The 27313-nt window shown below is 48.8% G+C and overlaps 1 protein-coding gene across 2 annotated transcripts in view; it reads right to left on the bottom strand.

The window, feature by feature from the left end:
• Positions 1-27313, bottom strand: part of LOC140431052 (anoctamin-9-like) — a 368406-nt gene that overhangs the window by 138597 nt on the left and 202496 nt on the right. For both annotated transcript variants that reach the window (XM_072518965.1, XM_072518966.1), the window contains exon 16: positions 21922-22033. In XM_072518965.1, coding sequence (XP_072375066.1) covers positions 21922-22033 — 112 coding nt within the window. The remainder of the gene's footprint in view (positions 1-21921; positions 22034-27313) is intronic.

Here is a 27313-nt window from a genome sequence, read left to right as displayed (position 1 = left end):
TCAATTTTTAGGGTCGCGAGGCTGCATATGGTGAGCGGGGGCAGGGGCCCCCCGAATTTAAGAGTTAGGCCCCTGAGAAAATCGAGTCCTAAGAGGAGAGGGGCGCAGAGGTCTGGGAGCACATATAGTTAAAATTAGCATACTCAGCGCCCTGGATCGCTCGGGTTGCAGTAGTGCACTCTTGGATTTGCACCGAGTGCAACCCAGAGGCATGGGAGATAGTTTGTCGCGTCGGGAATATTGGGAGCAAACAAAGTCTTACTATGTCCAGGTGAATGAAGCTCTCTGTGCTCCCGGAGTCAAAAAGGCAAGGTCTCTCGTACCTGTTTACCCGGACAGCCATCATGGAGCTCCGGAGGTGCTTTGGTCGCGACTGGTCCAGGGTGACCGCGCTGAGCTGGGGGTAGCCGGCGGCGTGATCGGAGGTGCTGGGGAGGCCCCGCGATGGCAGCTGTCCATGTCGTTTGTACATCTCGGGCGGTGTAGCAGGTGGCGGCCAAGATGGCGAGCGTGGCGGGCGGTGAGGAAGATGGCATCCAAGATGGCGGTCCCCATGGATCGCACGTGGCCGGCCGCGTAGGGGAGGATGGCCAAGATGGCGGCCCCCATGAGTCGCACGTGTTGTGCGGAGGCGGAGTCGGCAGACACGCTGCCACTTTGCGGGGTCTGTGGGCCTGTGGGTCCGTGGATCGGGTCTGTGAGTTCGAGTTTTTAGACCTGGCCAGGCAGATGTTGGCCAAGTGTCCTTTTCACCCGCAGTTACTACAGTTCGCATTGCGGGCCGGGCAGTGCTGTCGGGGGTGTTGGGACTGGCCGCAAAAATAGCAGGGCAGCCCCCCATGATGGGCGGATGGCCACGCGGCCCAAGCCTGGGGTAGTCTCTGGTTGGGGGCCCACGAGGGGGTCGCGTGGTCGGTGAGGAACGCAGTAAGGCTCTGAAACGCGACCTCCAGAGAGGTAGCTAGTGTTACCGTGTCCTCCAGGTCCTGGGTCCCTTTTTCGAGCAGGCGCTGCCTTACATAGTTCGATTGGACCTCCGCCACGTAAACGTCTCGGATAGTGAGCTCCATATGCTGAGGGGTAGTTACAGTTGCGCGCGAGGGCTTTGAGGTCGCGTAGGTAGTCATCTAGCGACTCCCCGGGGCGCTGGCGGCGAGTGATGAAGATATGTCGCGCGTAGACCTCGTTCACAGGCTGCACGTAGAGGCGTTCGAGTAGTGCGAGGGCCTCTGTATAGGACGCGGCACCGTCGAGCTGGACAGAAATACGATGGCTCACCCGTGCGTGGAGAAGACTCAGTTTCTGTTCGTCCGTGACGGATGGTGTAGACGACGCGGCGAGATAGGCCATGAAGCATCAAAGCCAATGTAAAAAAAATTATTTCGCCTCTGCGGCCTGTGGATCGAGTTCCAGTCTATCAGGTTTTAGGGCTGATTCCATAGTCGGATTTTAAGCTGATTAAATTGATGCGACCATCAATTCACTGAGAGACACGTTGAGAAGTAAACCGTGGTTTTAATCAGCTTACAACTGAGCCTGCCTGTGTACCGGTACAACAATGAATGCGGCTCTGCAGGTCAGCTGCCTTTATACTTCCTGTAAGGGGTGGAGCCATGGGCGAGCCTGTACATACCCCGACTTATCCCCCTGTGGGTGAAGCCGTACAATGGCCCATAGGTGGAGCCCACAGGGTTAAACACATAATGTAACACGATACAGCAGTAACATGATATCACAGTGCACTGGAAATTAACAGTAGTTCCATTTACCACAACAACACCAGGTTAAAGTCCAACAGGTTTGTTTCAAATCACTAGCTTTTGGAGTGTAAGCTCCTTGATTCACCTGAGGAAGCAGCTGCACTCCGAAAGCTAGTGATTCGAAACAAACCTGTTGGACTTTAACCTGGCGTTGTAAGACTTCGTATTGATAAACTGGATTCTTAGTGGACACCAGCAAACCTGAGCTCAATTACTGTTGAACACATTCGCTATTGCAACAGCCACATTTCAAAATCACTCCCATTGGATATGTGCAATCCAATACTCATTTCTTAATGTATATTTACATTTCTTAAGTTCTTGAATTATTGACAACAACAATCCCTGAGGTAGTTATCTATTGGACAGCAACATATTTCCAAGTTCACCCTGTACGAGGATGCAGCAATCTGCAACTTAATTCCTATTGATAATTTGTAATTCAATAATCCTCCTCTCCATGAGCTCCAGCTTCTCTGAAAACCCAAATATCGCCACCAAAGGATCCGGATCCACCACCTCCTCCACTATCCTAACTAAGAACGCAAACACTCCCGCCCAGAATCTTCCCAATTTTTCACAACGCCAAAACATGTGCGCGTGATTCGCTGGTCCCCACCCACACCTCTCACACTCATCTGCTACCCCCTGAAAGAACCCATTCATTCTCACCCGAGTCATATGCATCCTGTGCACCACCTTAAACTGTAGCAGGCTCATCTTTGCACAACAGGACGTCCCATTTACCCTACGCAATGCCTCACTCCATATTCCCGCTCCTTAGGGGCAGCACGGTAGTACAGTGGTTAGCACAGTTGCTTCAAAGCTCCAGGGTCCCTGCTTCAATTCCTGGCTTGGGTCACTGTCTGTGCGGAGTCTGCACGTTCTCCCCGTGTCTGCGTGGGTTTCCTCCGGCTGCTCCGGTTGCCTCCCACAGTCCAAAGATGTGCAGGTTAGGTGGATTGGCTATGCTAAATTGCCCTTAGTGTCCAAAACAGATTAGGTGGGGTTACGAGGATAGGGTGGAGGTGTGGGTATAGGGTGGAGGTATGGGCAAAGGTAGGGTGCTTTTTCCAAGGGCCGGTGCAGACTCGATGCGCCGAATGGCCTCCTTCTGCACTGTAAATTCTATGATTCTATGACAACTCCCCTTCCCATTTCTCATTGATCTTCACCACCTGCGCACTTCCCTACTACCCCAGCCACTTGTATATATCCCCAATTCTTCCCTCCCCTTCCACATCCGGAAGCAGATGTTGCTCCAGCAGGGTGTATCCGGCAACCAAGGGAACCTCCTCCAGACCTTTCCCGCAAAGTCCCTAACCTGCAGATACCTAAACTCACTCTCCCTCGGCAGCTCTACCCTCTCCCTTAGCTCCTCCAGACTGGCGAACCCTTACTCCAAATACAGATCCCTCACCTTGAGCAGCCCCACTTCCCTCCAGCTCCTGTATAGACTATCCATCCCCCGGCTCAAACTCATGATTATCACACAGCGGCGCCCTACCACCCTCCCCATTGTCTGCCTGTCAAACTGCCCCAGCAACTTTTCCCTCCTCGCCAATGCCTCCACGGTGGGCACCCTCGAATATTCCCTGTCCACCTCCACTATCTCACTCACGAGACGGTCATGTTCCGCCCTCCTTTCTGTATCCGCTCGAGCCTTAAACGGAATCATTTCCCCCCCCCGGACCACTGTCTTCAGTGCTTCCCAAGAAATGACCACCGACACCTCCCCATTTGAATTCAACTCCACATACTCCTTAATCGCCGCCCGCACCTCATCATAAAACTCTCCATCCACCAACAACCCCGAGTCAAACCTCCACCCCGGCTTCTGCTCTCGTCCCGATCTAAACCGAATCTCCAGCCAGTGGGGCTCATGGTCCGAAATAACGACCCGCATACTCTGCCCCCTCCATCCCAACCAAAATCTCCCGACTCACGACAAAGTAATAAATCCTCGAATACACCTCATAGACTTGTGAAAAGAAAGAATACTCCTTCTCCCTGGGTTCTGAAAGCGTCATGGATCCACCATACCCATTCCCTCCATCAACCCCCCAGCTCCCTTGTCATTCATACCCTACCCATCGACCTGGGGCTCGGCCTATCCACCCTCGGCTCAAGGGCACAGTTAAAATCTCCCATGATCAACTGGTGCGTGGCCTAATCCGGGATCGCTTCCAGCAATCCCCTCATAAAACACACATCATCCCAATTTGGGGCATATACATTTACCAACACCATCAGTGCCCCTTCCAGTACCCCACTCACAATCACATATCTCCCACCCAGATCCCTCACCTCCTTAGCACTCACAAACCCCATTTTTTGATCATTAAAATCGCCGCTCCCATCAATTTTGAATCAAACCCCGAGTGGAAAACCTGCCAGACCCACCCGTTCTTTAACCTAATCTGGTCCTTCACACGGAGGTGCGTCTCCTGCAGAAAGACCACCCCCGCTTTCAGGTGTACGAACACCCGTGACCTTTTAACCGGCCCATTCAGTCCCCGGACGTTCCACGTTACCAGCCTTACTGGAAGCTTATGCCTCCAATCCCCTCTACCATCAGTCATCTTCCCCACTTAACTCCCACTCCCTTAATTGCACCCTCTACCTAGCCCATCCAAGATAGCCCCTTTCTCCACCCCTGACCATATCATCTCTTGCCCATTGCCACATTGCAGCAACCTCCCCCCCTTCACCGCCCTCCTCGCCCAGGCCACCCCTCTTGGCCTGCTCCCCCATCACCTCATTTCCATTCACCAGCATCACTTGCTAGCGTGTCAGCCCCTGCCCAAAGGCACCTCCCATTGACCTCCCCCCCCACCCCCCCACCCACTCCTCAGCTCAAGGTGGAAGGCTCCCTGCTGACTTTATCCTCCCCCACCTAAACAGAGACTTCTCCTGAACTCCAGGCAGCCTTCTCCAAAAGCAAACAAACAAATGTTAAACACAAATAGTCCCGTAAAACAGGAGGGGGGCTGGGAACATCCATCCCCACATAAACTTTTCACCCCTTGCAATCCCAACAGTAAACAGCAAACCCCCCCCCCCCCCCGCAAAAAAGAAAAAAATCCCCCAATCCTTACCCCCACTTCAAACATGCTCCCGACCATTACAAAGTGCCAGCACCCCAGTTCCCAAGCATTGTCCACTCAGTTCTCCCCCAATTTATGCTCCTTAATGAAGTCTTTGGCCGCTTCTGGGGTCTCGAAATAATACTCCCGACCTCTGAACAAATGTCACCCATAATCTCGCCGGGTCGAGAACCCCAAATCTGATCTGATGCCAGTACAGCACTGCCTTGGCCTTGTTGAAGCCTGTCCACCGCTTCGTCAACTTGGCTCCAATGTCCTGATAAATTCAGACCTTATTCCCCTCCCAGTTGCTGGTATGCTTCTCTCTGGCCCATCGCAAAATCTTCTCTTTCTCCACAAATTTGTGGAGTCTCATGATCACTGCCCACGGCGGCTCCCCAGCTCTAGGCTTCTGCCTCGGGAACCTATGCGCTCGGTCCACTTCAGGCGCCTTATCTAGCACCCTTACCACCACCAGCCTTCGAGACATATCTCGTGGCACTCACACCTTCCACTCCGTCAGGCAGGCCCACTATTCACAGGTTCTGCCTTCTCGAGGTATTCTCCTGCTCCTCCACCTTTGCCATCAGCATTTTACAGAGGTCCTCTAGATCCACCACACGATCGCTGTGGGCCGAGATCACTCCTTCAATCTCCCGAATCTGCAACCCCTGCACCTCCAAGCACTTCACCCATTCCAAAGAACTCTTCAGGGGTGCCACAGCTCCTTCAATGGCCTTCGAGTGATCCTCCCTCATTTCCTTCCTCTGCTGGCAGAATTCCCCTTTAATAAAAGCCATCAGCTGCTCCGACTGAGGCCTTCCAGCTTGCATCAGCCCTTCCTCAGCCTGCACGCTTACAGTGGCTGCTGCTGCAGTACAGGCCTCAACCAACTCTTTAGTCTGTTCTCTCACTGTTTTCCGCTGGGTCTGATAACCAACAGACATACCACTCCCGGGGGAAACTACTCCTCCAACATTCACCTACTCTTTTTGATCAAAATTCCACCCAGTATCGGGTAAAAAGCTGTTTTCTGTGTCTTCAAGCAGGAGCTGCCCTGTGTGTCACCACTCACACCATGGCCACCACCGGAAGTTCAGGATCACTACTCTATCGTCCGTGTACATATCCCCAACAATCAGAAACCCCTTGTCCTGTCTCCACCTGTTGAAGGTGGCATCCATTATTGCAGGAGTGAACTTGTGGTTTGTGCAGATGGGGCAATGGTGGACATTTCAGTTAGGCTGAAGTGCTACCTCATTTACTACCACTCATACTACCACTCAGCTCATAGAGTATTTGGCCGAGGGGAATGGGAGAGCAGCTGTGGATAGGGCTCAGAGGGACGTCCCTAAGCAGTAACGTTCTTCCATCTTCACTCATTCTGCTCCCGGTTCCTTAATCCATCCTCGTACTCTTTCTGCGATGGCCACCCAGTGGTAGAACTGTATGTTCAAGAAGGCAAGGCCTCCCACGTTTTTCCCCCGTTGTAGGACCTTATTTTGGATCCTCGGGTTCTCCTACCCCCACCCCCACACAAACGGCATGATTGTTTGTCGACTGTGTTGAAAAAGGCCTTGGGAATGTAGATCGGGAGGGATCTGAACAGGAAGAGGAACCTGAGCACGTTCATTTTGATTGTCTGTATTCTCCCTGCGAGTGGAAGTGATCCCAACCTCTGCAGGTCCTTTTTAACTTCCTCCACCAGACTTGTCAAGTCCCATTTGTGGATCCATGTTCAGTTGTGGGCTATTTGGATCCTCAGTTAGCGGAATTTGGTTTGGGCTTGCTTAAGCGGCAGCCCCTCTAGCTCTGTCCCCCCCCCCCCCCCCCCCCCCCCCCCCCCCGAGGGTTTACAGGGAAGATCTTGCGCTTGCCTAGGTTAAGTTTGTAACCTGAGAAGGCTTTGAAACTCCTTCAGGAGTTTCATTATCTCTTCCACGTTGGTCTGGGGGTTTGAGATGTCGAGGAGCAGGTCATCTGCGTGGAGCGAAACTCAATGCTCTCTGAACCCCCTTTCAATACCTCTCCACCCCTTCACTGCCCTGAGGGCAATTGCCAGAGCAGACAGCAGTGTGGCTAGCAAGCATCCCTGCCTCTTGCCTCTGTGCAGCCGGAAGTATCTAGAGCTGGTGGTGTTTGGCCATACACTCTCCATGGAAGCGCTGGACAGTAGTTTCACACAGGAGGTGAACCCTGGCCCAAACCCAAACCGTTCCAGTGCCTCTATAAAGTACTTCCTTTCAACTCTGTCGAAGGCCTTTTTGCATCTACGGAGATGATCACTTCTGGTGTTCTCTCCCCGGATCGGGTCATCATCACGTCCAGCAGGCACCTGATGTTCGACGTTAGCTGCTTGACCTTGATAAAGCCCATCTGGTCCTCCGCGACTAACTCTGGCACACAGCTCTCCAGCCACCTCACCAGGGCCTTCGCCAGGAACTTTGCATCTACGTTGAGTCGTGAGATTGGCCAGTAGGACCTGCACTCATTCGTGTCTTTGTACTTTTTGGGTATCAGTGATTTTGAGTCTGGTGCCAGTGTTGGTGGCAGGGTGCTTACCAGCGAGTGTGCGAATATCTCCCGTAAGTCCTGGGTCAATGCTGGCGCAAATTCTTTGTAGAAGTCTGCCGCAAATCCATCTGGTCCCGTCAATTTCCCCGCCTGCATGGGGTTGATACTCTCCATGACTTCCCCCAGTTCTAATGGTGCTTCTAGGCCCTGTCTCTTATCTTCTGGCATGTCCAGCCCATCGAGGAACTGCTTAATCAAGTCCCCCTCCTGGGGCTTGGAAATGTACAGCCTTCGGTAGAAGGATGCAATGGCTTTGTTGATCTTTTCTGGCGCAGCAATTAGCCTGCCACTTCTTTCTTTAACCTGAGGTATTTCCCTCCTGGCTACCTGCTTTCTCAGCTGGTGAGCCAGCAGGCTGCTGGCTTTGTCTCCGTGTTCATAAAAGGTCCCCTTGTCTGGCAGAGCTGGTGCACTGCTTTCCCAGTGCGGAGCAGGTCAAAGTCCATCTGTAGCTTTTCCCTCTCCGCCAGAAGTGCCATGGTCGGGGTCAAGGAGTACCTCCGGTCCAACTCCAGTATGGGGTCGCCCAGCTGTTGCCAACTGCCCTCTCTTTCCTATCTTTGCATGCCTTGTAAGCAATAATTTCCACCCTTATCACAGCCTTCAGTGCCTCCCAGAACGCGGAGACTGACACCGTTCCATTTTGGTTTATAGTAGCGCACCTATCAATGACGGGTGATATCCGTTCACAGAATGCCTTATCGGCCAGGAGGACTATGTCCAGCCTCCATGGGAGGCCTTGTGCCCGGCCTGTTTCCAACCTCACATCCATGCAGTGTGGAATATGGTCGGAGACTATGATTGTGGAGTACTCCACTCCTGGTATCAATGGAAGCACCGCTTACCCCACTACGAAGAAATGGATCCTGGTATATACCCTGTGTAGCTGAGAGAAGGAGAACTCCTTCTCCCCTGGGTGTGTGAACCTGAATGGGTCCACTGCCCCTATCTGTTCCATGAAAGCATTCAATTCCTTTGCCATGTTTGATCTTTTCCATGACTTGGGGTTTCATCTCTCTGTCCATGGGTCCTGCATGCAACTAAGTTCCCCCCCCCTCCCACTAACCCCCATGATGAGTCGGTGTAAATCTATGGTGGGGATTTCTGCCAAGGTTTTCTTCACGAATTCCACATCATCCCAGTTGGGAGCGTACACGTCTACAAGGACCACTGGTGCTCCTTTCAGGACACCACTAACCATGACCAGGACTTTATAGCTGAACATTTAGAAAGCAGTGGCAGGATTAGTCCGAGTCAGCATGGATTTATGAAGGGAAAATCATGCTTGACAAATCTGTTGGAATTCTTTGAAGAGTACAGTCGTTAAGGGGGAGCCAGTCTATATGGTATATTTGGATTTTCAGAAAGCGTTTGACAAAGTCCCGCATAAGAGATTATTGTGCAAAATTAAAGTGCAGGGGATTGGGGGAAATGTATTGAGGTGGATCGAAAACTGGTTGGCAGGGAGGAAACAAAGAGTAGGGATTAATGGGTCTTTTTCAAATTGGCAGGCAGTAACCAGTGGGGTACCGCAGGGATCGGTGCTGGGACCCCAGCTATTCACAATATATATTGATGATTTGGATGAGGGAACAAAATGGAACATCTCAAAGTTTGCAGATGATACCAAATTAGGTGGGAGGGTGAATTGTGACGAGGATGCAGGGATCCTGCAGCAAAATCTGGACAGGTTGGGCAAGTGGGCAAACCAATGGCAGATGCAGTATAATTTGGATAAGTGTGAGGTTATTCATTTTGGAAGCAAAAACGGGAAGGCAGATTACTACCTGAATGGTTGTAAATTGGGAGAGGGGAGTGTGCAGCGGGACCTGGGTGTCCTTGTGCACCAATCGCTGAAGGTAAGCATGTAGGTGCAGCAGGCGGTAAAGAAGGCTAATGGAATGTTGGCCTTCATTGCAAGAGGTTTCGAGCATAGAAGCAGGGATGTGTTGCTGCAATTATACAGTGCCTTGGTGAGGCCACAATTGGAGTATTGTGTGCAGTTTTGGTCTCCTTCTCTGAGGGAGGATGTTCTTGCTTTTGAGGGAGTGCAGCAAAGATTTACCAGACTGATTCCAGGGATGGCGGGACTGTCATATGAGAAGAGATTGACAAGGTTGGGATTGTTCTCGCTGGAGTTCAGAAGAATGAGGGGGGATCTCATCGAGACTTATAAAATTCTAACAAGACATGACAGGGTAGATGCAGGTGAGATGTTACCAATGATAGGTGTGTCCAGAACCAGGGATCACAGTCTGAGGATTCAGGGTAAACCATTTCGGACAGAGATAAGGAGACACTTCTTCACAAAATAGTGGTGAGCCTGTGGAATTCATCACTACCGGAAGGAGTTGATGCTACAACTTTGAATATATTCAAGAGGCGGCTGGATATAGCACTTGGGGAGAATGGGATCAAAGGCTATGGGGAGAAAGCAGGATTAGGCTATTGAGTTGGATGATCAGCCATGATCGTGATGAATGGCGGAGCAGGCTCGAAGGGCCAAAAGGCCTCGTCCTGCTCCTATCTTCTATGTATCTATGATGTACCGTCCCCTTGGTCCGTAACCATCCACATCGCTGTAAATGCGGTCCTCTTATTGATATGCAAATATGCTGAATTGGGATTATTAGTCAGTAAGTACGCAATGACAATGTGGTGGCTCTGATATGTTCAGAGAGGTGGTCACACCACAGCTTAGGAGTCTTGAGGCAGAAAAGGATTGGGTGATCGCCAGGCAGTCCAAGAAAACTAGACAAGTAGTACAGGCGTCCCCTGAGGTCCACTCACCAATTGGTTTTCTGCCAGGGATACGGAAACTGTTGGTTCCTCGTAGCAATGCAGTCAGAGCCAGGTTTGTGCCACCACAGTTGGCCCTGCTGTACAGGAGGGGAGAATAAAGAATGGAAGAGAAGTAGTAATAAGGGATTTGTGAGTTAGGGGAACAGATAGGCATTTCTGTGGCCATGGATGTGACTCCATGATGCTATGTTGCCTCCCTGCTGTCAGTGTCAAGGATGTCGTGGAGCGGATGCAGGACTTTCTTCTGGGGGAGGGTAATCAACCAGAGGCCGTGGTCCACATTGGTACCAATGACTTAGATAGGAAAGGCAATGAGGCTCTGAAAGCAGACTTGATGGAACTAGGAAGGAGATTTAAAAAGAGGACCTCTGAAGCAGTAATCTCAGAATTACACTCATGTCCCATGTGTAAGATTTGAGCAATTAACTTGTGGCTGGAAAGCTAGTAAGGGTGGCAGGGTGGCGCAGTAGTTAGCACTGCAGCCTCAGGGTAGCACGGTGGCGCAGTGGGTTAGCCCTGCTGCCTCACGGCGCCGAGGTCCCAGGTTCGATCCCGGCTCTGGGTTACTGTCCATTGGAGTTTGCACATTCTCCCCGTGTTTGCGTGGGTTTCGCCCCCACAACCCAAAGATGTACAGGGTAGGTGGGTTGGCCACGCTAAATTGCCCCTTAATTGGAAAAAATGAATTGGGTACTCTAAATTTATTTTTAAAAAGCACTGCAGCTTCACGGTGCCGAGGACCCGGGTTTGATTGCGGTCCCGGGTCACTGCCCGTGTGGAGTTTGCACATTCTCCCTGTGTCTGCGTGGGTCTCATCCCCACAACCCAAAATGATGTGCAGGGGCGGTGAATTGGCCACGCTAAATTGCCCCTTAATTCAAAAAACAAATTGGGTACTCAAAATATTAAAAAAAGGAATGGAGAATTAGTGAGTGAGTCTGAAAGACAGAAAAGCACTGGCATTTGGCAGTGTTAAAAGGTATACATGTAAAGCCAATGACCCATGAGCTGAGGGCAAACACAGACACATGGCAGCACATCGCTACAACAGAAGCTTGTCTTAAGGAGGGGCAAAAATGGCAGCTCAAAATCCCTGGAGAGAGTTTTCAGACAGGTTTAGGAGGGAGATAAAAAAGGTGGGGATGCAGCATTATTGATTAAAGTTCATAAGACGTAGAAGCAGACTTAGTCCATTTGGCCCATCATGTCTGCTCCACCTTTCGATCATGGCTGATATGTTCTCATAGAATTTACAGTGCCGAACGCCATTCGGCCCATCGAGTCTGCACCGGCCCTGAGAAAGAGCACCCTACCTAAGCCCACACCTCCACCCTATCCCCGTAACCCCACTTAACCTTTTTTGAACACTAAGGGCAATTTCGCTTAGCCAATCAACCTAACCTGCACATCTTTGGACTGTGGGTGGAAACCGGAGCACCCGGAGGAAACCCACGCACACACGGGGAGAACGTGCGGACGCCGCACAGACAGTGACCCAAGCCGGGAATCGAACCTGGGACCCTGGAGCTGTGAAGCAACTGTGCTAAGGTTAGGACAGTGGAGTTGAGGCCATGATGGGATCAGCCATGGTCACATTGAGGGTGTTTAGGCTTGCGAGGCTAAATTGCCGACTCCCGCTCCTACTTCAGTGTTCTAGGGAGGAGATGCTCTGGCTGATTTTGCAAACCAGCGCTTGGTCTGTAGCAGCACGGTAGCACAGTTGTTAGCACAGTTGCTTCACAGCTCCAGGGTCCCAGGTTCGATTCCCCGTTGGGTCACTGTCTGTGCGGAGTCTGCACTTTCTCCCCGTGTCTGCCTGGGTTCCTCCGGGTGCTCCGGTTTCCTCCCACAGTCCAAAGACGTGCAGGTTAGGTGGATTGGCCATGCTAAATTGCCCTTAGTGTCCAAAAAGGTTAGGAGGGGTTATTAGCTTACAGGGATAGGGTGGAAGTGAGGGCTTAAGTGGGTCGGTGCAGACTCGATGGGCCAAATGGCCTCCTTCTGTGCTGTATGTTCTATGTTCATTACCAATTAAAAATCTGTCTAACTCCTCCTTAAATGTTTTCACTGTCCCAGCAGCCACTGCAGTCTGGGGTAGCGAATTCCACAAATTCACAAACCTTTGGGAGAAGTAGTTTCTCCTCAAATCTGTTTTAAATTAGCTAGCTCTTATTCTTAGATCACAGCCTCTCATTTTGAGAATAGAGTATGGGCTCATCTTCCCAAAAGGGAACAAAGTCCCTGAACGAGTGTGTTTAGCTGCGTGTTTCCTGGCACTCGCAGTGCTTATTCAACGCGGATCGCTTTAAACAAGGGGCCTGAATGGAGAATGCGTGGCTGAGGCCGCACATAGCTCCCTTTTTTTACAGTGGGGAGCTCCGCTCTGCGGGACTCGTCATTGTAGCGAGAGCTCTGGACGCCATTTTTAAATGGCATGGCCCAATCACTGAGGGCTTTAAACTAATTAGTGGGGGAGGTCCAGTTGTATGGAGAATTAGAAAATCCAAGTTAAAGGAGAAGGTAGAAGTGCAGGTTAATGACGAGGACTTTAAACGAGTTAAAGGGGCCGAGGGCTCAGGAGAGATTAGTTAAGTTTCCAGACCACCTATTAGAAAAGAGAGTACAGAAGGTGGCAGGAATCTAACTTCAGGCAAAGCAAAAATGTTGACAAATATAAGAAGGGAGGTGGTCAATGCAGGACTAAGTGCAAGCAGTATACTGAACAAGGTAAATGAGCTGGTTGCGCACATTGAAATTGGCTGGTATGATGTTGTGGGCATCACAGAGACATGGCTGCAAGGGGATCACGGCTGGGATCTAAATATCCAAAGCTATGTGTCCTATCGAAAGGTCAGGCAGATGGGCAAAGTGGGGTGGGGGGGGGGGGGGGGGGGTTGCATTGTTAGTAAGGAATGAAGTTAAATTGATGGCAAGATGCAATATAGGAACAGAAGGCACAGAATCTGTGTGGGTAGAGTTGAGGAATCACAAAGGTAAAGAGACCCTGAAGGGAGTCATGTACAGGCCCCCGAGCAGTAGTCAGGATGTGGGTTAGAAAATAAATCAGCATGGCCCTGAGGGAGTCCAGGAAATGGAGGGGACTGGTCCGGGGGAGGAGAGGAACACCGGGTGTCGATGTATGCCGACGACCTGTTGTATGTGGCGGATCCAGTGGAGGGGATGGCAGAGGTCATGCAGATCCTTAGGGAGTTTGTGATCTCTTTGTGGTGCATTCAGGGGACCAGGGAAGGGGGATAGACGAGCTACCGCTGAAGAGGGCGGAAAGGAGCTTTCGGTACCTAGGGATCCAAATAGCTAGGAGTTGGGGGGCCCTGCACAAGCTCAATTTGACGTGGTTGGTGGAGCAGATGGAGGAGGATTTTAAAAGATGGGATATGTGCCACTCTCACTAACGGGTAGGGTGCAGTCGGTCAAAATGACGGTCCTCCCGAGGTTTCGCTTCGTGTTCCAGTGCCTTCCCATTATGATCCCCAAGGCCTTTTTCAAACGGGTAAGCAGGAGCATCATGGGATTTGTGTGGACGAATAAGACCCCGAGGGTGAAGAGAGTGTTTCTGGAGCGTAGCAGGGACAGGGGGGAGCTGACGCTGCCGAATTTGTGTGGCTGTTATTGGGCAGCCAATGTGGCGATGATCCGTAAGTGGGTAATGGGGGGAGAGGGGGCGGAGTGGAAGAGGCTAGAGATGGCGTCCTGTGTGGGCACGAGCCTGAGGGCGCTGGTGACGGCACCGCTGCCACTCTCGCTGACAAGGTACACCACGAGTCCGGCGGTGGCAGCGACGCTGAAGATCTGGGGGCAGTGGAGGCGACACAGGGGCGAGGTGGGGGCCTCGGTTTGGTCCCCGATTCGGGAGAATCATCGGTTCGTCCCGAGAGGTTCGTCCCGGGAAAGATGGATGGGGGATTTTGGAGCTGGCATCGGGCAGGGATTAGAAGAATGGGGGACCTGTTCATCGATGGGATGTTTGCGAGCCTAGGGGCGCTGGAGGAGAAGTTTGGGCGACCCCCGGGAAATGCTTTCAGGTACATACAAGTGAGAGCGTTTGTGAGATGGCAGGTGAGGGAATTCCCGCTGCTTCCGGCATGTGGGATTCAGGACAGGGTGATTTTGGGTGTATGGGTTGGAGAAGGCAAGGTTTCGGTGATTTACCAGGAGCTGAAGGAAGAGGAGGAGGCCTCAGTGGAGGAGTTAAAGGGCAAGTGGGAGGAGGAGCTTGGGGAGGAGATAGATGAGGGTCTGTGGGCTGATGCCCTGAGTAGGGTTAATTCTTCCTCCTCTTGCGCCAGGCTCAGCCTAAAACAGTTCAAGTTACTCACAGAGCGCATATGACAGAGGCGAGGTTGAGTAGGTTCTTTGGGGTGGAGGACAGATGTGGGAGGTGCTCGGGGAGCCCGGCAAACCACGCCCATATGTTCTGGTCGTGCCCGGCGCTGGATGGGTTTTGGAGGGGTTTTACGAGGACTATGTCCAAGGTGGTGAACGCCCGGGTCAAGCCGAGCTGGGGATTGGCATTATTTGGGGTATCGGACGAGCCGGGAAAGCATGAGGCGAAAGAGGCCGGTATTCTGGCCTTTGCGTCCCTGGTAGACCGGCGGAGGATTTTGCTACTATGGAAAGATGCGAAGCCCCCTAGTGTGGAAGCTTGGATCAATGACATGGCAGGGTTCATCAAGCTGGAGAGGATAAAGTTTGCCTTGCTAGAGTCTGTGCAAGGGTTCCTCAGGTGGTGGCAACCGTTCCTAGACTATCTCGCGGAGCGTTAGGAGGAGGTCAGCAGCAGCCCAAGGGCGGGGGGGTTCTTTCTTTTGGGGTGGCGTTTGGGTGAAGGTGGGGGGGGTTTCCCTATTTGTGTTTTTAAATGTTATATGGGGGGTTATTGTATATGGGGGAAATCCAAAGTATAATTTCTGATTGTTGTGTTCTTGTTTCTTTCTTTTTGTTGGGTGGGGGTTTGTTGAAAATTTGTTGAAAAATTTGAATAAATGTATTTTTTTAAAAAGAAAATAAATCAGGAGATGGAAAAGGCAAATAAGAAAGTCAATATTACAATAATATTGGGGATTTCATAATACAGGTAGACTGGGAAAATCAGGTTGGTAGTGGATACAGAACTGGCTAGGTCATAGAAGGCAGAATGTAGCAATGGAAGGGTGCTTTTCTGATTGGAGGGCTGTGACTAGTGGTGTTCCACAGGGATCAGTGCTGGGACCTTTTCTGTTTGTAGTATATATAAATGATTTGGAGGAAAATGTAACTGGTCTGATTAGTAAGTTTGCGGATGACACAAAGGTTGGTGGAATTGCGGATAGCGATGAGGACTGTCAGAGGACACAGCAGGATTTAGATTGTTTGGAGACCTAGGCGGAGAGATGGCAGATGGAGTTTAATCCGGACAAATGAGAGGTAATGCATTTTGGAAGGTCTAATGCATGTAAGGAATATACAATGAATGGTAGAACCTCAAGAGTATTGACAATCAGAGAGATCTAGGTGTACAGATCCACAGGTCACTGAAAGTGGCAACACAGGTGGAGAAGGTAGTCAAGAAGGCATACGGCATGCTTGCCTTCATTCGCCAGGGCACTGAGTATAAAAATTAGCAAGTCATGTTGCAGCTGTATAGAACCTTAGTTAGGCCACACATGGAGTATAGTGTTCAAGTCTGGTCGCCACACTACCAGAAGGATGTGGAGGCTTTGGAGAGGGTGCAGAAGAGATTTACCAGGATGTTGCCTGGTATGGAGGGCATTATCTATGAGGAGAGGTTGAATAAACTCGGTTTGTTCTCACTGGAACGACGGAGGTTGAGGAGCGACCTGATAGAGGTCTACAAAATTACGAGGGGCATAGACAGAGTGAATAGTCGGAGGCTTTTTCCCAGGGTAGAGGAGTCAATTACTAGGGGGCATAGGTTTAAGGTGCGAGGGGCAAGGTTTAGAGGAGATGTACAAGGCAAGTATTTTACACAGAGGGTAGTGGGTGCCTGGAACTCGCTGTCGGAGGAGGTGGTGGAAGCAGGGACAATAGTGATGTTTAAGGGGTGTCTTGACAAATACATGAATAGGATGGGAATAGAGGGATATGGACCCCGGAAGTTGTATAAGATTGTAGTTTAGTCGGGCAGCATGGTCGGCGCCGGCTTGGAGGGCCGAAGGCCTGTTCCTGTGCTGTACTTTTCTTTGTTCTTTGTATCCCAAGAAAAAAAATTTGTGGAATGTCTAAGTGATGCATTTTGGGGAAGCTTGTGACAGAGCCGACTAGGGAACAGGCAATTCTGGATTTGGTGATGTGTAATTAGCGAACTTCAGGTGAAAGAACCCTTAGGGGGCAGCGACCACAGTATGATAGAATTTACCCTGCAGTTTGAGAGGAATAAGCTGGAATTAGATGTAACGGTATTAGAATTAAATAACGGTAACTACAAAGACATGAGGGAGAAGCTGGCCAGAGTTGGTTGGAAGGGTAGCCCAGCAGGGAAGACAGTGGAACAGCAATGGCAGGACTTTTGGGGGGTTATTCGGGAGGCACAACAGAAATTCATCCCAAGGAGGAGGAAACATGCGAAGGGAAGGACGAGGCATCCATGAATGACGAGGGAAGTCAAGGGCAGCATAAAAGCAAAATAAAAAGCACACAAAATGGCAAGGATTACTGAAAAGCCAGAGGATTGGGAAGTCTTTAAAAGTGAGCAGAGGACAACTAAAAGAGGCAATAAGGGGGAGAAGATGAAATATGAGTGTAAGCTAGCTAGTAATATAACAGAAGATTGGAAGAGTTTATTTCAAAGTTAAGAGAGAGGCAAGAATAGACATTGGACCACTGGAAAATGTGGCTGGAGAAGTAGTAATAGGAAACAAAGAAATGGCAGAGGGACTGAATAGTTACTTTGCATCAGTCTTCACGGTGCAAGACACCATAGAATCATAGAATCATAGAATTTACAGTACAGAAAGAGGCCATTCGGCCCATCAAGTCTGCACCGGCTCTTGGAAAGAGCACCCTACCCAAGCCCACACCCCCACCCCATCCCCATAACCCAGTAACCCACCCAACACTAAGGGCAATTTTGGACACTAAGGGCAATTTAGCATGGCCAATCCACCTAACCCGCACATCTTTGGACTGTGGGAGGAAACCGGAGCACCCGGAGGAAACCCACGCACACACGGGGAGAACGTGCAGACTCCGCACAGACAGTGACCCAGCAGGGAATTGAACCTGGGACCCTGGCGCTGTGAAGCAATTGTGCTAACCACTATGCTACCGTGCTGCCCTAGTGGGGTACCAGAACTCCAGGAAAAGCAGGAGGCAGAGGTGAATGTAGTGGCCATCACTAAGGAGAAGTTTCTGGGAAAACTGAAAGGTCTGAAGGTGGATAAATCACCTGGACCGGATGGACTGCACCCCAGGGTTCTAAATAGCTGAGGAGATTTTGGAGGGATTGGTGGCGATCTTTCAGGAATCACTGGAGGCAGGGAGGATCCCAGAGGACTTGAAAATGGCTAATGGAACATCCCTGTTTAAGAAGAGAGGGAGTCAGAAGATGGGAAATTATAGGCCGGTTAGCCTGACTTCGGTCATTGGTAAGATTTTAGAGTCCATTATTAAAGATGAGATCGCGGAGTACTTGGAAGTGCATGATAAATTAGGACTCAGTCAGCACGGCTTCGTCAAGGGGAGGTCATGTCTGACAAATCTGTTAGAGTTCTTTGAGGAAGTAACAAGGAAGTTAGACAAGGGAGAACCAGTGGACGTGATTTATTTCGATTTCCAGAAGGCCTTTGACAAGGTGCCGCATAGGAGACTGTTAAATAAGTTAAGAGCCCATAGTGTTCAGGGTAAGATCCTGGCATGGATAGAGAATTGGCTGACTGGCAGAAGGCAAAGAGTGGGGATAAAGGGGTCTTTTTTAGGATGGCAGCCGGTGATTAGTGGATTACTTCAGGGGTCGGTGCTGGGACCACAACTTTTCACAATGTACCTTAATGATCTGGAGGAAGGAACTGAAGGCACGGTTGCTATGTTTACAGATGATACAAAGATCTGTAGAGGGGCAGGTTGTATTGAGGAAGCAGGCAGGCTTAAGAAGGTCTTGAATAGGCTAGGAGAGTGGGCAAAGACTGGGCAGATGGAATACAATGTGCAAAAGTGTGAGGTTATGCACTTTGGAAGGAGAAATGGAGGCATGGACTATTTACTAATGGGAAGATGCTTAGGAAATCAAAAGCACAAAGGGACCTTGGGAGTCCTTGTTCACGATTCTCATAAGGTTAACCTGCAGGTTCAGTCGGCAGTTAGGAAGGCAAATGCAATGTTAGCATTCATGTCGAGAGGGCTAGAATACAAGACCAGGGATGTACTTCTGAGGCTATATAAGACTCTGGTCAGACCCCATTTGGAGTATTGTGAGCATTTTTGCTGACCTTGGAAAGGGTCCAGAGGAGGTTCACAAGAATGATCCCTAGAATGAAGAGCTTGTCGTATGAGGAACGGTTGAGGACTCTGGATCTGTACTCGTTGGAGTTTAAAAGGATGAGCGGGGTCTTATTGAAACTTACAGGATACTGCGTGGCCTGGATAGAGTGGACGTGGAGAGAATGTTTCCACTTGTAGGAAAAACTAGAACCAGAGGACACAATTTCAGACTAAAGGGACGATCCTTTAAAACAGAGATGAGGAATTTCTTCAGCCAGAGGGTGGTGAATCTGTGGAACTCTTTGCCGCAGAAGGCTGTGGAGGCCAAATCACTGAGTGTCTTTAAAACAGAGATAGATAGGTTTTTGATCAATAAGGGGGCCAGGGGTTATGGGGAGAAGGCAAGAGAATGGGGATGAGAAAAATATCAGCCAGGATTGAATGGCAGAGCAGACACGATGGGTCGAGTGGCCTAATTCTGCTCCTATGTCTTATGGTCTTATGGATAGACCCTGGGACTCCCCACCCTATATGGGTGTCAGGTGTCTCGTTTGCCCCTTCCAGCCCTGGAAACCTGAGGACCACCCTTGACATATTAATCTCAGACAGGCCTCTGCTGTACAGCCTCCTCCTGGTTTGTGTGTTTTAAATCTAAGGTGGCCTCACCAACCTGAACTGCTCTGCCTGACAGCTGAACAGTACTCCAGGCAGTCCAGTGAGGTAGCAAAGCAGAAACACTTTCCCTTTCCTAACATCTGCTCTCTAAAACAGCAGCTGTTTTAAGTGTCAGAGGCTTCCAAAAGACTTCTAATCCCCTGAAATCCTTTGAACTTCAAAACTTCCATTCAATTTCAGGAGAAATACCTTTTACCAGCCTGTGATTGACAGTTTAATGGGTCAGGAACAGCTGCTTGGTGGATTGTTTATTTATCTTTAATTTCATGCTTCAATGCAACTCAAGTACCCTGCTTATTACCAACCACAAAGTTGATAAACATTTACTATGATTGACAGCTCCTCACCACATCAAAGGAGCTATGTACTTTGTGCTGTGATAAAAGAGGAAGTGAAACCACTTCACTCCTTTGAACTTTGTGGTTAGCATCAAAGTATGCCAGAGGACAATGCCCAGGCTTGTCACTCAACTCCCAGGGGCTATCAGCACCTCTGTGCCCCCGGCTTGGTTAGCATGACTTGTTTTAGTTTTTAAAATCCAGTTGTAATTCACGCTGGCGTGATGTCAGGGAGGGGGGAGGGGGGGGAGGGAGAATTTGTGAGTGCACGTTACGGCATCAAATCCAGTAATTAGATTATAATTGATTAAACTGTGTGAAAATCAGGCTCACATCCACATTATAGGGGGTGGAGGGAGGGAATCTCAAACAGACCTCGTCAGCGCATATCTGTTTTGGGCTTTGCACGAGATTTAGTGGCCACTACGGGATTTGCACCCATGGTAACACAGCATCTAGATCGCATCCCACATCTCTAATCATATCCCGCATTTTGCTATTACTGTCAAGCCAGGAGAGCAATTCTTCGTTCAGTGAGGAATGTTGGGGGTTTGCTAGTAAGACCTGGCATACTAAAAATGAGTTGCTAACTTGCCGAATTTACAACCCAGGATTACATGAATGCCAAACAGTAGGAACATGTTATCAGCAGAGCAAAGCCATCATAGAACCAATTGATCAGATCACATCCAATCATGGACAATGGTGGACAATTAGACAACTAACTGCAGGAGGCTCCACAAACAACCTCATCCTCAATGGTGTAGAGCCAAGAATCAGTGCAGAAAAACAAGACAAAGCATTTTCAACTATCTTCAGCCAGAGGTGCATGTGGATGATCCATCTCAGTCTCATCCTGAGGTTCCCATCTATGTGATAATAAGGCAGTCTCATGGCCCAGAGGGTGGTATCCCTGCCTCTGAGCTAGAAGCTTGGGGTTTGAGTCCCACCCCAGGAGTTGATGGCCAAGGAATATGCATCCATAATGCAGTGAAATAGATTCAGTATCAATCTACAAATCCTTGCAACACACCCAAATGGCAGGTAGTAAGAGTAGGAGAGATTCCTGGTCAGCCTTGGAATGCAAAGAATGTTGAGCCTCTATCATCATTATCCGTAACTTCAGATTACAACATACATGTTGTAGTAACTTAGACTCATGAGTCAACTGTAACATACCACCAGAACATAACAAGAAATGGCCACAACCATAGCCAAGCTGTTCCAGAGTAACACAGACATCTGGGGCTGGATTCTCCACCGGTGGAATGCTCCGTTTTGCCGTCAGCCCAGGGGGTTGCCCGACGGCGTGGGGCTGTCCCACAATGGGGAACCCCATTGACCAGCCGGCGAAACGGAGCACCCCACCGGAGTGCTGAACCAGAAATCTCATGCAGCGGGACAGAGAATCTAGACCCTGATATATTTTGGACATTACCCAGGTTTGCACTGTCCTCAAGAAGCAAGACAAATCCAATCTGGCCCATCAGTTTACTCTCAATGATTAGCAAAGCTGATAGAAGGTGGCATCGCCAACATTATCAAGTGGCACTTACTCAGAAATAACCTGCAGAGTTTAATCCTGCTCAGTTTAAGTTCTGCCAAGGCTGCTCGGCTCCATACACATCAAAGACTTGATTCAAAAATAAGCAAGTTAACTGATTTCCAGAAGTGAGGTGTAACAGCCCTAGATATCAAGGCCAACATTTGACCAAGTGTGGCATCAAGGAACTTCCCCACCACCACCCCCACCCAAAGTGATCCAGGCAGCAGAAGTGCATTGTCCATATTTCAGTGGTCTGCTCGATCACATTTTGTGTTGTAGCATGGCTGTCATTTTATGCGTGCCGAACAGATGTGCATAGGTTGTGCAGAGATCAATCATGTTCAAATCAGCATTGCATACTGATATTGATGTCATGATCTTGCTGTTCTGTATCATCAATGTAATTCGCCCCAAAAGTGTGTGTGTGTTCACTGTGGTCAGTATTTGGACAATAAACAGCTCTCTTAGTTCTCAGTGAGTGCTGCCAATCCCAATTTTGCATTTACCACATTCGGGAGAGGAAAAGAGAAACAATATTGTTAAAAAACATACCCTTACCAGTGTATTTTCATTGAACAGTGTAAAACTTGACAGATTCCACGGAGAATATCTGTGACTGTGAAATTGGAGAAATGGTTTGCATGAACTTTAAACAAATACACTTTGCCAGGATGCAAATTTGTCCATAGCTGCACTATACTCACTTTCCCAGAAAAAATGCTATATAAATGATGGATGAGAACATTGTGAAGAACTGGAATGTGAACATTTTTATGCTGAAGTTGTTTTCTCGAGCCAGTGCGGTGCGTGGTCTTTCTGCAAAATACCAGAACATGATTAAATCACAGCAGATAGTATACCTCATGATTCAACTATTTCTCCAGAGTTCAATCTGAAAACAGATCAAAAACAGAGAAATAACACATTGTACTGTACTTTGATATTCACACATGTCTATCCAACATGTATGAATCACATTTATGTTAGTGGAGCAACTGAAGTTGACAGTATTTCAACCCACGTCAGTTTACTTGGAGGTAATTTTGTGTCTGAGTCAACAGCCAGCAACAACCTCATTTTAATAGATTTACATACATTTTAATCTCATTACCGGGTCCCTCTTCACCACACGATTCCCTCAATGAAAATTCAAACACAGTGACGTGAGGTCATTTCAATGTTACTCCCCTGTGACGGGATGTGGGTAGGCAGGTCTTGTAGGGGGAGGGTGGACCTCCAATGGACTTAAGGGGCACTCCCTTAAAGAGTTATCCCCTTAGCCCATCACATCATGGCCACGCTTGTCAGGATCAGTAGTAATTCTCGCTCACGTGATTCCGAGCCCAGGGGACCGGAGAATCACGTGGGCCCAGAGAATATGATGCCCGGCCCGGTAGGTGGATGCAAATGGGGGTCTTAATAACCATTTGCATCCTCCCACTGACACCGTGCGCGAACCTCGATCCCGATGCCAGTGGGGGCCTGTCCCGTTTATCTCCAAAGCTGGATTCTCCGCCTCATCAGTAACTCCAAGACTGCGTATCTTCTCCTGAAGCCCTATAACTGAAATCCTTATACATTCTTTTGTCACCTCCAGATTCCAGCAAGGATCTTTCCTCACTTGTTTATCCAACGCCATGAACTGTAAGTTGTCCAAAACCTCACCACAAATACCCTGTCCAGTAGGAAGACTTGCTAATTCTTCCTCACTGTCTTAATTGACGTATGTTTGCATACATATATCTTCTTCTTTTTGATAAAGATCACATTCAAACTTTAACCTGTTTTTACAGTCTTTTGGATGTTGATCAATAATCTGTGGTTTTCAAATATTTTTGGATTTTAACACGTTAATGTAGTCTCTGTCAGTTGTGAGAGGAAAATGCTTAATGCAATCCTATGATAGTCCCCTGTTTATATTTTAATGAAAAGTTACCAATTTGAAATTAACAGGTTGATGCAGTCATTAATAAATGTATAAAAGGGACCTCCATTACATAAACAGACTGAAAAGAGTTTTCAAAGTGTTGCATGTTCACACATTAATAAAATCCAAACTGTAGGAATCACCCTATATTTATTTTACTATTTAGCTGTATTGTAGGCAATGAGGAGCCCCGAAAGGTAAGTTAAAAGTAGTTTATTTCCTACTCACGGTTAGGAAATACAGCAACTAAGCAACACTCCAAATCCCAGCCGGGACCATCCTGAGATGCCAGCTCCCTCTTAGGCTGGCTTTTGCGGAGAGCTCATATTCCACGAACCCCACAGGGCGATCAATCAGATAATTCCGTGGATATCATGGGGGTTATAACAAGCTAATTACTATTAGCTCACTATTTGTTTCCAATTTTAAAAAATTAATTGGATGTGGGCATTGCTGGTTGTGCTGGCATGTATTGCCCAACCCTAATTTCCCTTGAGCTGAGTGGCTTGGCTATTTCGGCATTTGTGGATCATTTGAAATTTTGCAACAATCAACAATGATTTCATGGTCATTATGAAACTTTGACTTTAGATTTTTATTGATGTCATCCTCCGTGGTCAGATTCAAACCCAGGTCCCCAGAGCATTAACCTGGGTCTCTGATTACACGTCCAGTGAAACCGCCTCTACAACACCACCTCCCGGATGACAGGAATGCATAAATAGAGCAAGTTAATGCTTTCACATGACAGAACAACTTTCTTATTGTAAGGGACTGCAAAGAATCTAGAATATCATCAGACAAAATTAAAAACCCTGCGATTACCCAGAAAATCCCTTTGAGGAAAAGTTTCAAATATGTAATAATGTAATAATCTTTATTGTCACAAGTAGGCTTACATTAACTCTGCAATGAAGTTACTGTGAAAAGCCCCTAGTCGCCACATTCCAACGCCTGTTCGGGTACACTGAGGGAGAATTCTGAATGTCCAATTCACCTAACAGCACGTCTTTCGGGACTTGTGGGAGGAAACCGGAGCACCCGGAGGAAACCCACAGAGACACGGGGAGAATGTGCAGACTCCACACAGACAGTGACCCAAGCTGGGAATCGAACCTGGGACCCTGGAGCTGTAAAGCAACAATGCTAACCACAGTGCTACCATGCCCGTTAGCAGTTTATTTGTTATCCTTCAGAGACAAACACCAAATAGGTCACTATTGGTGTCTGTGATTCTTACAAACTATCTCTGTTCAACTTTTGTGCAACGAACAGAGGCAGAAAGTAACATCTGATTGGTTGGTCTAGTTGGTCTCCAAGCAATCTGATTGGTTCTGACAGCTGATGGTCTTACCTTCCACTGAGTGAAAAAAACTGGGTTGTGGTTGTATACTCCGCCGATAGCCCAGTTTATGGATGGCATGCGGGCTTTATAAGGTCAAGGACAAAGCACAAGGTCAAAACAGACACTACAGTTGTGTCTACTTCAGCCTGGGAGTCTGGCTGCAGGGGCAGATGGAGTCATTACCAAGGGTGTGAAGTTTCTGACAGGGATCAAAGACATCAATCTTCCTAAAACTGAGCAACAAGATGTGACCCATCCAAAATTTGTTGTTATCCAAGTAGTCTGGCAGTACAAAGGCAACCAAAAGGATGAAATGGTAGATGAGAGTTATCAGTGGGACAAATGAAAGGAACACCACACCGACATCATATTTCTGGGAGCACCATGTAGTTAAGAAAGGGAGGAGGAGAGGTAGTCTAACATAGATCCTTGGGAAGTCTAATGGTAATGGGATGAAAATCCATTGTTGAAATGCACTTCCCTTATTCAAATGGCAAACAAGGAATCATGTGAGAACAGTAGCCTAAGTACATTGTTAATTAAAGTGATCATCTACCTTCCTCTGGACTGACATGATTTCTGAAAAAAGGTTAGATGTGATGGTAAGCTAGTTTTGTCTTGTAAATGTAGAATCCTCTGCCAGGTGGGATCATTGTAGATATATATGCTGTAAAAATATTTCAGTTCACATATTGCCATGATGCGCCTGACGTTGGACTCTCAATGAAAGGTACTGAATTCTCTAAAGTTATATTTAAACGTACAACCATATTTATTTTAATATGCAATATTTTATTTTAAATATCTAACTATTCTGCCTAAATTATTTTGAAAGGCAGCATAAAATTCATAAAATGAAGAGCACAATCAAATGGCTACGCCCTAAAAGCAATCCATGCTACGCCCTAAAAGCAGCGTGGTCGATAAAAGCTGGGAGACCCCGTTTCCGGGATATACCCGGCTCAAAACACCTCGCGGGAGCCAACGTGATCCTGTGAGACATTGCGATGTAAATCCGCCCTTTGTGGTAAATTTGCATATTAGAGTGAGACAGCTAGGTTCACTCTAATGTGCAATTCCCACAGTAGCTGAGGCTTTGGGATTCATGCACTTCACCTCAGAGACCTTGGGCAAGCACAGTTCAGTGCTGGCCTCCACAAATGGAGACCAGATGGAATGGAACTTGTGGGGGGTTGGCCGTGGACCCTCCCATAGTGTGCTCGGGCTGGGGGTTGTGGGGGGTCACATCGGGAGCCTTGGAGATCAGGGCACCCTCTCGCTACACTGGGGAGTTCCGGTGAATGGAGCTCCCCAGTGTACAAAACAGGGCTATGTGCGGCCTCGGCCATGCATTCCCCGCTGAGGTCCCTTTTGGGTGGCACAGTGGTTAGCACTGTTGCTTAACAGCTCCAGGGACATGGGTTTGATTCCCAGCTTGGATCACTGTCTGTGGTGTCTGTAGGTTCTCCCCGTGTCTGAGTGGGTTTCCTCCAGGTGCTCCGGTTTCCTCCCACAAGTCCCGAAAGACGTTCTGTTAGGTGAATTGGACATTCTGAATTCTCCCTCGGTATATCCAAACAGGCGCCGGAGTGTGGCGACTAGGGGATTTTCACAGTATCTTCATTGCAGTGTTAATGTAAGCCTAATTGTGACACTAATAAACATTATTATTATGCAATGCCAGTGGCATTATATAGCCATGTATTTCCAGGCGCAGCTAGTTGAATCACGTCCAAAATGTCAAACATCAAGATTTCTATGATGTGGAGATGCCGGCGTTGGACTGGGGTGAGCATATTGGGAAGTCTTACGACAGCAGGTTAAAGTCCAACAGGTTTGTTTCAAATTACCAGCTTTCGGAGCACTCCTCCTTCGGCAGGTGAGTGGAGAGGTAGGTTCCAGAAACATTCATATAGACAAAGTCAAAGATGCAAGACGATACTTTGAATGCGAGCATTTGCAGGTAATTAAGTCTTTACAGAGCCAGAGAGAGGGGTAACCCCATGTTAAAAAGGTGTGAATTGTCTCAAGCCAGGGCAGTTGGTAGGACTTCGCAGGCCAGATGGTGGGGGTGAATGTAATGCGACATGATCCAAGGTCCCGGTTGAGGCCGTACTCGTGTGCAGAACTTAGCTATAAGTTTCTGCTCTGTGATTCTGCATTGTCGCGTGTCCTGAAGGCCGCCTTCATAGACGTTACAGTGCAGAAGGAGGCCATTCGTCCATCGAGTCTGCACCGGCTCTTGGAAAGAACACCCTATCAAAGCTCAAACCTCCACCCTATCCCTATAACCCAGTAACCCCACCCAACACTAAGGGCAATTTTGGACACTAAGGGCAATTTATCATGGCCAATCCAGCTAACCTGCACATCTTTGGACTGTGGGAGGAAACCAGAGCACCCGGAGGAAACCCAGGCACACACGGGGAGAAGGTGCAGACTCCGCACAAACAGTGACCCAAGCCGGGAATCGAATCCGGGATCCAGGAGCTGTGAAGAAATTGTGCTAACCACTATGCTACCGTGCTGCCGATGTTTCCAGTCAGGGAACACTTCAGCAGTCGAGGGCATTCAACCTCTGATCTTCGGGTGAGGGTTCTCCAAGGCGGCCTTCAGGATGCGCGACAACGCAGAATCGCAGAGCAGAAACTTATAGCCAAGTTGCCCACCCATGAGTACGGCCTCAACCAGGACCTTGGATTCATGTCGCATTACATTCACCCCCCACCATCTGGCGTGGGCTTGCAAAATCCGACCAACTGTCCTGGCTTGAGACAATTCACACCTCTTTAACCTGGGGTTACCCTTCTCTCTGGCTCTGTAA

The sequence above is a fragment of the Scyliorhinus torazame genome, chromosome 10 (assembly GCF_047496885.1).
Source record: "Scyliorhinus torazame isolate Kashiwa2021f chromosome 10, sScyTor2.1, whole genome shotgun sequence".
NCBI classification, from domain to species: Eukaryota; Metazoa; Chordata; class Chondrichthyes; order Carcharhiniformes; family Scyliorhinidae; genus Scyliorhinus; species Scyliorhinus torazame.
This window is presented reverse-complemented; position numbering and strand designations above follow the sequence as displayed.